The 12305-nt window shown below is 32.7% G+C and overlaps 1 protein-coding gene across 2 annotated transcripts; it reads right to left on the bottom strand.

The window, feature by feature from the left end:
• Window positions 1-602: 602 nt before the first annotated feature.
• On the bottom strand, window positions 603-11776 carry LOC111304285 (ARM repeat superfamily protein). Of its 2 annotated transcripts, XM_089742390.1 has the most exons (8): window positions 11524-11625; window positions 10307-10976; window positions 7623-7817; window positions 7432-7534; window positions 4428-5092; window positions 2713-3423; window positions 1900-2065; window positions 603-693 (listed from the first exon to the last, which is right to left on the bottom strand). In XM_089742390.1, the coding sequence occupies exons 2-8, from the start codon at window positions 10955-10957 to the stop codon at window positions 680-682; spliced, it is 2505 nt and encodes an 834-aa protein (XP_089598516.1). In that variant the 5' UTR covers window positions 10958-10976; window positions 11524-11625; the 3' UTR covers window positions 603-679. The 2 variants fall into 2 exon arrangements, with proteins under 2 accessions (XP_089598516.1, XP_022756564.2); XM_022900829.2 differs by lacking the exon at window positions 603-693 and having other exon boundaries at window positions 1559-2065; window positions 11524-11776.
• Between the last annotated feature and the right edge of the window lie 529 nt (window positions 11777-12305).

Raw genomic sequence — 12305 nt, 5'->3', positions numbered from 1 at the left:
TGATTAAATTGATTTAATTTATTCAATTTTAGTTATAATCAAATTTTTAAATTAATTAAATTAATTAATTCGATCGATTTTTTTATTTTTAAAATTAATAACCACATTAATCGAATTAATCAATTTTTTTATAATTAAAAATAAAAAAATTGAAATAAATATTTTATTTATTTTTTTATAAAATATTGTTAAAATTATTAAATTCTTTAATAATTTAATTTAAATAATATTAAAGTTTGAATTTTATTGAATTGAATTTGTGATTAAATAATTATTTATAATAAAAAAATAAAAAAAAAATCAATTATTTTATTGAACCAATCGAACTAAACTGATTTTAATCGATTCAATTATAATCAGTTATTTAATAATATTCGATCAATTCGATTATTTATTAAACAAAAATCAATTAAATCGATTATTAATTTTTTCAAATCTAATCGATCAAACTGACAATTTACTCACCTTTAATTATAATAAAAAATTATATAAAAATTTATCATTTAAAAATATAAATTTTAAATAATTTTTTATAAACTTTATATAATATTAAATTATAATTAATTAACTATATTACAATAATTATAAGTAATATATTTCCAAAATAACATATTCTGCCTAAAGATGTTCTTCCAAATATCCGAATCTGCAGATAACTTTTCTTTCAACCATATGATAACTATGAACATTTTCCTGTTAAAGTTCAGAAAGAATAATAAAAGGAAAAAATTAGTACTCTTTCAAATTGCAACACAATAAAGTAACTCTTTTAAAACTAAACATGTCCATAAATCAAATCAAATCCAGTCGAGTCAGTTGATACTTCTAAACATTGGTCCAAAATCTAATTCTTCTAACAAAATTTATTTTAAGATCATTTAATTTAAATTTATTATTAAAATATTAAAAATATTATTTTTAATATTTTAACATTTAAAAGTATATTTTAAAAATAAAATTAAATAAAAGATAATTACTTAATAATAAAATATTTTCACAAATTGAGTTGGAATATAAAAATATTGAGTCCAAATATTTTCACAAAAGTCACAAACTTGGTAGGAAACTCCACTCGTGAATAAGTTAGTAAAATCGTTTTCGAAAGTGTTTGAACTCATAATAAATATAGTTGCGTGATAGCCTATCAGATAGTAACAGACAGTTTCAGGGAAATAATAAGCGTTCATGGTCATAGAAAAGTTCAGTCCCAACATAATTTCACACCTGATCCTAGTAGCCAATAGCCATAACCATACCAACCAGTAGCATACCGGATTATACATTTAGAATGAAGAACATTTTGGTCATAACTGGAAAGGAACTTCAACCACAGATGACACTAAATTACGCATTTACACAGCATACATGATGCTCTTTTGGTTGGAATTGAAGAAAATAAACAGTTTGTTTCTAAAACTTTCCCTAAGGATGCTTAAAGGAAATCAGTCCATCTAGTAACTTTTAAATAATTTCACATTTCATCCTTTTATCAGTCAACAGTCAAACAAATAACAGAAATATCTACGCAAGCCCTGAGTGAACATCAAGACATTGACATGCGTTCAGAAAATCTTGAAGTGAAAAGAAAGACTATTGCAAGTACAAATAGAACATTACAATGTTAAGTCACCAAGAAATTATGAAGATAACTTTGAATTTTGAAAGACATAAATTTCAAGTCTTACTTGAGGATACAAATTCAAGCTCTAGCACAGTTATAAACTTTGAGATTTTAGAGTCCTCTCAAATCCCTTACGTGATTTGCCTTTTCTTTTTTTTTTTAACTTTTTTCTCTGTTCTTTTTTGGGTGGGAGGGTTGGTTGGAGTAGGTTCAGCAAACTAAGGATTATAACTAGCCAGAGGTGACAAATGAAATCAAAGGCAAGCATATTTCCTTACCCCATACTTGGCGGAACCTCATTGCCAGTTGAGTGATTGATCTTCTTTCAGCAGGGTTCGAAAAGTCCATGTTCATTGCCTCCTGAATTGCAGATAACAGCTCCCTTCTTGCTTTTGCAGAGAGAATAAGGTGATTTGGTCCATGGATAGCGCTCAAGTCAACCACCTGAAAACCAAGGATCAAAGAGGGTTAAAAATATTGCTTGAAAACATGGAAATGACGCCTATCTAAAATGAGTTATAAACATCTCCCAGGCACGAGTCAAGTTCATCCAAATTGTTCCAAAGAAAAGGGCAAGAGCATTTGACCTATCACCATAACTTTTATGATTTTTTCCAGAATAGGGTAGATTTGAACTCTTAAAATTATGAAAAATCATTTGTGATGGTTGATGGTATTTCCTACAGCAGCACTGTTTGTTGTAGGGTAATACGTTGAACGTTAAACCAAGAGAAGAAATATGTTTAAAAGGAAGTTTTAAGCTGTAGCAGTACCATTTGAGGTAAAACATGGAAAAAATTAGAGGGGCAATTAATAAAATGATAGAACTTTAAGAAACATTAGAGAAAATATAGAAAACAACCATGTACAACAGTAGTTACCCTTGAACAGTATAGACAAAGTTAATACTGCCTAGGCAATCAAGAGATAAAGCAAGGTATGTTGGACACTAGTGCTTTAGGTTCTACTAGATATCTCAAAGAAACAGAAATATATACATCTACCATCCCCTAAATTGTGATACGCTACATATATAGATCACAAATACTAAGAGTCTGAGCAAAACAGTAAGAGTCTGATTGGTAACTTACCTGCTGCAGCCATGGAATAATACAATTCATAAATCTCTGTTCGAGGAGGTATGATGCCAAAGTACTGAGAATATCACATACAGTCTTGTGGGATAAACTTTCTAGAACGGGACCAGTTCTATCAAGAAGCTCAATGAGGACAAGCTCGTTACCAGCAGAGAGAGCTTCTGCATACGCAGAGTCTAGATCCCCTTGGCATAAAAGACTTTTCACATGTTGCCACAGACCATTTTTACTGTCAGGATACTTCTGTCTGCCACTCACATTTGGAACAGAAGCAGAGGTAGAGGCAGCTTCATTTTTTCTGATCTGCCCAATGCCTTGTGCCCCCTGCCCAGAGCTTTTGTGCACATCCTTCCCAGTAGGATTTCTACAAATTTTTACTGTATGATTAGTCCACATCTCTATACCCTGCTTCGCACAATTGGCTGACCTATTTCTACCAAGTGCTTTTTCCTCCCATACATCAGAATTCTTAACAGACAACAAAGAAGGCCGTCTGTTACGTATATCTACAGAAGGCCTCGGAGTGCAAGACGACAGCCTGGGAGATAAAACAACTTCGCCCTGCTTCATAACTCTGGAGCTTACCAAATCATGATGCTTCCCTCCCTGCATGAAGTCTTGCGCCATTCTATCTACTACATTTTCTAAACCTAAGACCTTTGACTGTAGCATGGACAGGCTATCCATTATACCAGTTGAAAATACCTAAAATAAAATAAAATTCATAATATAATAAAGCAGATGGAGAAATTAAATTATCTTTGGAAGGAAAAAGGTTGATACCCGTTTTCAAGCAATTACTAATGGAAGAATACTTTTTTAAACATAGAATTAAAAAATTCAAAAACCCAGTGTTTTAGATAACATGATATAGCGCTCAGTTTGCCTCGGCACCTAGGATTACCGAAAGGATAGAATAGGATGAGACAAGATGGATGAGTAAATTGTCCTTTTTTATCTATTATGGTGCATGCATAAAAATGTTCTCATATTATTTTTCACAGTCCTATCCATGTAAGGATTATCTAATCTTCTCCCTCTCCATAGGATTTTGTAACCATATCCATATAAAATAACTAATCAAACTAACTTCCATATTCCTCTATTAAAATACAGGCAACATGTCTAGCATGAAATTGTGGGTAAACGTCTTGGGTGCAACTTGTTTTGGTGCATGCATACTAAAAGAGTAGGATTATCAATTCTCCTCCCTCTCCATAGGATATATGATCATAACTATGTAAATAACTTACCCGACAAACTTTCAAATTCTTCTAAGAAAATAATAGACAATGAGCATCAAAAGAACTATCATATCCACTTCTCCTATGTACCAAATGAGTCCTCAAGGTATTACTTCCTTAACGGAGCTCACAATTTCTTATAGAAAAGAAAACATCCAAGATGCAAAAGAAAAAATACAAAAGAGAGCTAGAAAATCAACATAATAAATGGCTCTGAAGCTCCAGATTTCAACTTTACATTCCCAAAGAATAGAAAATGTGCCAAGCATGGTCCTACGTGGTGATGAAATTGAAATCTGCATGCAACAAGCATTTTATGCAAAAGAATAAATCTTCAACTCCAAAAAGTTTATGTTATGGCCTAGAATTGTTTTAGAATTTAATTGGGATTGTATTTGGTTAGTAAAATGCATAAAGCATTGCACATATATCATATAGCTATTCAATATCCCAATTAAGATTTACCTGGAGAAGATCCATCAAGTTGGACTGCTTGCTCTCAATCTCTAAAAGTTGTTTCTGAATGCCAACAATTTTAGACTCGATCTGTGAACAACAGATCGAGACGGTTTCTGGACTTGTTTCAGTGACTGCCGAATCAAGACTTCTACGGTCCCTAATTTTTCCAGAGCACACATCTTCCTCCTCGTTACTAATCTCTTCTCCTGCAAACTGCTGGTTTTGTTCCAGGGACTTCAGCCAACTTCCCTCAGCAATATGGTCATGAGAAACAGAGGGAAACTTGGGCCCAAAGTTGTCACTAAGAAGGTTAGACACCGATGAACATTCTTGTTTGTCATCCATTGGAACAAACTCATATCCTATGTCTTGTGTACTTGTAGTGCCAGTCGTCATTCTATCCAATGTCTTGGTGACAGTACTGCCTTCGGATTCTTCATTCTGAAGGTCTAGTAAAGAAACATTATGGTTCTCTGACACAGCAATTTCAATATGCCAATCATCTTCTTTGCAATGTTGAGGGTTTTGAACATATTTCTGAGATGTCTTTCTAACAGACAAAGGTATCCTTCTTATTGCTGAGTTTTTAGCAACTTTCTTCACAGTGGCATCCTTCCAACCAGAGTCATTGTTACAGGGGATATCACTATAGTCACCTCCGCAAAAGTTTTCTGTATAAAGTACAAATAAATAAATAAGAGCATTTTTTAAAAAATAGAGGGAAGAGGCAAGTAATGTAATAAGCATATATCACCACATCATATTTAACAGAATTCACGGAATTGAAATTTTCATGTTGATAGAAACAATAACAGCAATAGAGTCCAATTCCGTGTAAGAAAAAATGAATAAGAGAATAGAAAAATAGAAAAGAATTTTGGCTTTGAGGCGTGAAAAACATTTTTTTAAAGGCATTTATACCTTCAGGATACAATAATCTATTTGTATTCAAATCGTTATAACCATTTGTCATATAATACTTATTTTTATTCAAACATAATTATTTAAAATATGAATAAAATTAATACAAAAATTAATTATATTTATCAATAATTAAATCTTTCTATCTAATATGAGATACCACATTCTAAACTATCAACATTCCGTACATCGAGACTTCTCCTGGCCCATCTACAATTGCTATTTGTTGAATGTTAAGGAAGCCAATCATCCTTAACAAAAGACATATTGTTCCAACTATTGCAAGAAATCAAATGTTCAGATAAACATAACCGATCACTATGCCAACGTAATGAATGCAATTTAATCTAATATATCCTAACAACAAGCATAGAATGAAATATAATAATCAATAGGAAAAGATAGACTTGTCAGCAAAACACATCTTCCTACATTTGACATTTACTGGGAAAGACAGCATCAATAGAGTCCAATTCAGTACAAAAAGAGACTTCTTTCTGATCTATCTATAGATGCTATTTATTGAATGTTAAGGAAGCCAGTCATCCTTAACAGCAGACATATTTTTCCAACTACTGCAAGCAATCAAACGTTCAGATGAACATTAACGGGTTACTATGCCAATGTAAAAACTGCAATTCAATCTAATGCAACCTATTAAAGAGCAAAGAAGGCAATACAACATTCAATGAGAAACAATAGAACCATTAGCAAAACACATCTTCCTACTTTTGAAATTCACTGAGAAAGATAGCAACAAACTTAAAATTCTGAATAGGGAAGAGTAAAGGGAACAAAAAAAGTGAAACGGTATTACAAGTTTTTTCCCTCCATTACATAGGTGCCTTAACCACTAAAGGGAAACAAGGATTTCTGATAAGAAAAGATTAAAACTGCATCCTTTAAATGAAGAGAGAGAAAAAGTGCAGGAAAAATCGATTTTACCATTAAGAACACAACTTTTCTTTAAAATGTGGAAAGAAAAAAAAAAAAGGAAGTTGGAGTAAGCAGCCCAACTTCATAGAGGCGAAGTAGTAAAAGTGTTGAAAGAGACAGCTGATAAAAAGACCAACTGAGATGCCTAAATCATATACAACTATAGACAATGACTCAGCATGAGATCCCTAGGAGCAAGTTTCTTTTCTCATTATGCAAGTTTTCCCATTTCGTTTTCCATCACAGGGGATATGAGCAACCAGTCCCTAGTATTTTCTTGCTATCCACCTAAATAAGCAGATGAAAGGATATAATCAGTAGACAATACTCTCACATATGAAGAGCATGCACTGTTCAAATAGCCAAGAAGCTGTGAAAATATTATGGAATCCTGTATGAAGGGGTGCAAAATTGTATAAATACATAAATTCTCCAATGTACACATGTAGTAGCTGTTATTCCATATTGTAGGAGCATACCATACTCTGAAAGTTCGAAGTTGAACATGGCATAGCAGATTGAATATAGGAAAAAAAATATTTCAAAAATCAATTTTGTTGAGGAGTTTACTCCAAGATCAAATGAATATCAAATTATTAATGCCATCCACTTGTCAAGAAAGACATGCAAAATAACACTAACCCAGAAAAAAACTGAGGACATGTGAAAAGATTGTAATTTTCTAGAAGATGTTTTCCCAGAAAAATTTTAAGGAAAACAATTCCAACTTCTCCACAATGTTTCCCAAAAAAAATCTCTACAGTGAGATTGGCAGGAGCTATTTTGCTGGTGGTTTACTAATCATTTCTGAAAATAATTTTCTTTTCCGACAACCAAAAGCACAAAAACTCAAGGGAACTCGTTTTATCAGACAATCAAATTCCATCTACAAAAGCATAGCATTGAATAGATAGCATCTTGTATGTATTGATAGTAATGACTACCAGCCACTAAACGTTTTACAGAGCCATTTTGCTAGTGGTTTATCAATCATGAAACTAATTTTCTTTCCTGACAGTCAAAAGCACAAAAACTGAAAGAAACTAGTTTTATTCACAGTCAAATGCCACCTAAAATAAACATAATATTTGAAACAAATTTCAACAGGTAAAATCATGTACACATTAAGAGTAACGAGCAACAGCCACTAAACCTTTTATACAAGATCCAGCCTCAGAAGGTTCAGAAGTATCAAGCCCGGGAACGCTTCTCCAGTACTGAAGGGCATGCAGTACTGTGTCCCTAACTGGTTTGACCTATAAGAGACAAGAAGAACCTTGCAAATCTGGTACAATCATTCATGAGCAAATTCGCTAGAGTAAAAATCCTTAAAAAAATGCTAACCTTGTCAAAACGACATGACTCGAGGGAACAGATGGAGGATGCCCTGAAAGATCCCAAAAAAGATGCACCACTTGAAGCAATCTCCCCTAATGCCATAGAAGCAGCTTTACGTGTTGTCCAGTCACTGTTCTTGAGAGCTTCTTGGAAGCTAGCCATTGCTGCAGCCAGAAGACTTTGTGTTGAAGCACCCCCTGCCTGCAAGGAACATTAGAAGGCAAGTTTTAGCATAAATTAAGTAGGTATGTTGAACCAATGAACAGAAAACAATGATACTAAAGGATTAGCTGATAAAACCAACTCTATGAATTACCAATGATTGAAAATGATATCAATTTATATGTAACTTATTATGTCATTTCTTACACATCCAACCTAAAACAAATTGGCAATAATGGAGAATTGCAACTTGAATATAATGCCACAACAAACTTTAAATGGAATCATGTGGAACAACACCACTTATCCCCTCATACATAAAGCCTATACTAACAATTAAAATAAATGGCCTACCATGTGGACAACAAATATTGGGCAGCAACTAACATAACAAACAGAGCAACAAACAACACAAGCTCTGATACATTGTTAAATATCCAACTTAAAACCCCAATGATACTAGGTGAAATTGAATATAAGGCCACAAGAAACTGTAAACTTAACCAATGTCAGATAATACAACTTAAGACCATTAACTTCTTCAATTGAGAACCAAATTTATGTAGAAATAGCAACACTTGTTTCAATTCACAAGCAAAAGACAAGCATGAATCCAACATTCTTAAAGCGCATCAATAGCTTTGTCAAATAAGTTCCAATCCTTTTTGTTAAGGGGGTTTATAATCACTTTGATATAAACAAAAGACTCCTGAATACAAGACTGGGAGTGTGCATCGTCATTTTTGCAATCGTTTTGGACATTATCCTTGTAATAGTCCCAATACACAAACTCTTTTAGACGGATAACATTGCTGCCATGACTATCAACAAAGCAAAAAACTTGTGATGTTGAATGCTACAGAAGAGATGGTGACGGCAATGTTGAATATCAGAATGATACAAAACCATCAGAGGATGAGGACAAAAAGTCTTGAAGTTGGAGAAGAAATAGCATCTTTCAAACTCATGTGAGGTGCAATTGCTGACTTCACAACTAGCTTAGTTAAGGTATGAGTTGCTCTAATACCATTTGAAGGATGTCTTGAATAACCATAAAATTACACCACATCTAATCCATTGTGGTATGAGCAAATAACACTGCTTTAAAAGTTAGTGACAGGGTGCTTTTGACATAGTCGATTCAAAGTTTTGTTGATCAAGCACAATGTTTTCTGTAGCCCATGAAGTTGAGCCATATCTTATTGGGGCGACCATGGTTATTTAATAAACAGGTCAAACATTATGGTTAAACGACACTTGCTCCTTCAAGTATGATGATGTTGAGACAGTGTTAAATCTTACAAAGATGTCGAGGTAACAAAGCTCAAAAGAACAGTTGGTTTCTTCCTTCTAAAATGCATTGATAGTGAAGGTGGTTCTTTCCTTCTAAAATGCATTGAGAAATCCATATTTGACAAAATGAATTTCATTTTCATTTCGGAGGGGAAGAATTGATAATGCAGCAATAGCTTTGTTAGATAAAGTTCATCCTCTTTGGAAGCCAAAGGCTAAGATGAAGGACTCTTCATCTACAAAGAAAATGTTTTGTCTAGGGAACAAGTCCTTGGTAGCTAATTACGCACTAGAATAGTTATTTATAAATTTAATTGAGTTTTTTGTCCAAGGGTATCTTCCAATTTGAGCTTTTTAATAGTCTTTTTAAAATTATCAGGAAATGTAGCACAAACACAAAGTTTTAGGTGTATGACTGATTCTTTATATGGATTAATTTAAAGCACATTAAACTATAATGAAACTGAAAAAATCTAGCAGCATTAATCTACTTACAAATTAAAAAAAAAAAATTTGTAAGAATCTCTAGATATCCAATCAGTCAAACATGAAAACGTAAACACTGTTCATTTTCTAGTCTCAAAACAAGGAAAAACAGATACAACTTGCAGACAGCCAAGAGAAGCAAAATCTAGAGAGAGTATTCCCACCCAGTAGATGTAAAACCTCATTGGTTAACAGATCCTGCAGTTGCAAATTGAATCCATCCCCATAACTGTGACCAATTAGCTTCATGGAAAAACACACGGCAGACTGATATCGGGAGTTTTTCAATCAATTTTGTGGATGTCAGACAAGATCTAACACAATAGTAGATTGATATATTACCATATGTATAAAGCATAAAACAAGTAAATTGATTGAACTTCATGTAAAACTCGTTTTATTGTAACAACCAAGGCTTGCCTAGTGGCTGTTACCTCTCCTTAGAAGGGATAAGTTCTAGAATCCCCTCTTCCTCCTTGGACCTTCTCATATGTATAGAGAAGGAAAAAAAAAAAACTTGATTTAATCTATTCTTTTATAAACAGAAACCTTTTCCTGCTTTTGCACAAGGAATTATTATCCGTCTGCATGCAGATACAGAGTAAACAAGTAATCAAAACACAGAGGTTGTAGGTAATAATCGTCAACTTTCATTTACAGAGGCACAGCAAAGGAAAAAAGAAACCTTCCAATGAACCAGCAGAACAAAATCAATGCAAAATTCAATGTACACTACAGTTGAAACTGACCTGAATAATGCTTTTGTTTAACTCAATTACCGATGATTTTGCCATTAAGTGTGGATTCTTGAGAAACTTTGTAGTCCGAGTCAACATCCGCTGCAAAATTGAAGTTGGAGGATCATGGGTATTGTCAATGACCCTTGCCAAGCACAAAGCTGCACCCGATTGCACCAGCTTATTTTGTTCTCCTAATGCTTCGAAAAGTGGCTTCACCAACACAACAAAAACTCCATTGTTCTCATCTTCCTGATTACTAAATTTTGAAGCCAAAACACCCATTGTTTCTTGGCAAGCATCCCTCACAACCGAGTCTGGGTCCTTGAGCCTCTTAATGATGCTAGCAACCATCTTACTTAGATATGGACCGATAAGACCCTGATGAAATCTAGCTAATGTAGCCATCAACCTGATGGATTCCTTTCGAACCGCACTCTTCTGCTCCGAATCAGTGTCCAATATACATGATAAAAATGGGGAAATCTTATCTGGGGTTAAACATTCTGCTATATTCTCAAGCTCATCAACTCCTATTTGATAGGTATCTCTGTCCGCTAACTTGTTCAGCGCAAGATTCACCTTATTCTTTAGCTCAAAAACTACCTGTTGCGAATTTACCTTGGAGGGTCCTTTTGCTTTTGTATGCATGTGTGCCTTCATCTTGTTGCTGCTTATGTACCTATTTTACATCATCTATGGGTTAAAGAGATTTAAAGGAAGCACCATCGCTTGAAACATGAATTTGCAAAACAAAACAAAAAGCAAGGTTTCTTCACAGCAATAAAAGTTAGAGGGACAAACAAAAGGAGGAAAAGGAAACAGCAAAGAACCTTATAACGAGAATCAATGTAGTTAAAATAATTGTGAAAGTCGAAACAACTGAAAACTCTTGTTCAAAAAAAAACAAAAGAAAAACATGAAACTCTAAGGCCGATCACAAGACCCTAGCTTAAATTGAAACCGGGAAGGACACAGATTTCAAATTTTTCATTTGCTTTCCCTTTTTTTTTTTCTAAGATTTCCTTTATAGACAAACAGAAATTTAGCTTAACTACCATCTCAAAAATATCATAAAATGTCCCCAAAAAAAAAATCAGCTTAAATGTGGGATACTCAAACTCAAAGAAGGAATATATATACACACACACACACCAAAACTGGAGTTTTATGGGCGATCAAACAACATCGTTTTACTTCAACAAAAATATAAAGTTTTGGTTACTTACTCTTAAGTGACCTGAAAATCTGTGAACGAAGCTTCAAAGCTGATTAAACTGGAAAATAAAAATAAGAGATTCAAATTTAAAAAAAAAAATTAAAAAGAGGACGGAACGAATCTCAGAGTCAGCTGAGAGAAGTAATTTCAAGAAAATCTTAACCGCACAAATCGCTATAGTGTTTTCTGTGCATTGTCGTTTTGCTTTGCTTCAGTTTTCGCGCTTACTCTATGTTTCAAATTTTGGGGAGCGCTTTGGGGCTGTCCCCTTTGTTTCTGCCCAGTTTTAGTTTAAAAAGGCGTTTGGATTGTAATCTTATATTTCGAAAAAATGTATAATTTTTTAGAAAGTATGATACTTAATATTTTTTGTCATTTTTAGAATATTTAGTATTTAGATTCACCCATTTGATTAAAAAATTTTATGTATATTAATTTTTAAATAATTATTATAATCTCTTTAATATATATAATTATAATTTTTTATTAATTTTTATTAATAATAAATATTCAAATGATAAATTGCACTTTTAATAATAAAAAAAGATAAATATTTTATTTGATTATTGTTCTTATTTATAAAATACTATTAATAAAAAATTATTCAAATTATTTAAGGTATTTTTAGTTAAAAATACCATAAATAATTTTTTTATTTTCTTAAAATAGATTATTTAAGATATTTTTAGTAAAAAAGTGTCTTAAATCAATGCTATTTAAAAAATATAAGAAGATTAGTTAATATATTTTTTATCTAAAAACACTTTAAATAATTTCTAATTTTTTTTAAAT

This window comes from Durio zibethinus, chromosome 13 (genome assembly GCF_047325235.1).
Source record: "Durio zibethinus cultivar Kanyao isolate XHJ-2024 chromosome 13, ASM4732523v1, whole genome shotgun sequence".
Lineage (NCBI taxonomy): Eukaryota > Viridiplantae > Streptophyta > Magnoliopsida > Malvales > Malvaceae > Durio > Durio zibethinus.
Note: the sequence above shows the minus strand (reverse complement) of the source record. Positions and strands in the feature narration are given on the sequence as shown.

Bases quoted from the DNA above. Each gene is read 5' to 3' on its own strand.
- LOC111304285 (XM_022900829.2), bottom strand. From the start codon at position 10,957: ATGAAGGCACACATGCATACAAAAGCAAAAGGACCCTCCAAGGTAAAT. The intron at 5,093-7,431 runs GTTTAGTGGCTG...TACTTTATACAG, and splicing joins GGCTGGATCTTGTATAAAAG to AAAACTTTTGCGGAGGTGAC. The intron at 2,066-2,712 runs GTAAGTTACCAA...CTTGGTTTTCAG, and splicing joins TTATTCCATGGCTGCAGCAG to GTGGTTGACTTGAGCGCTAT.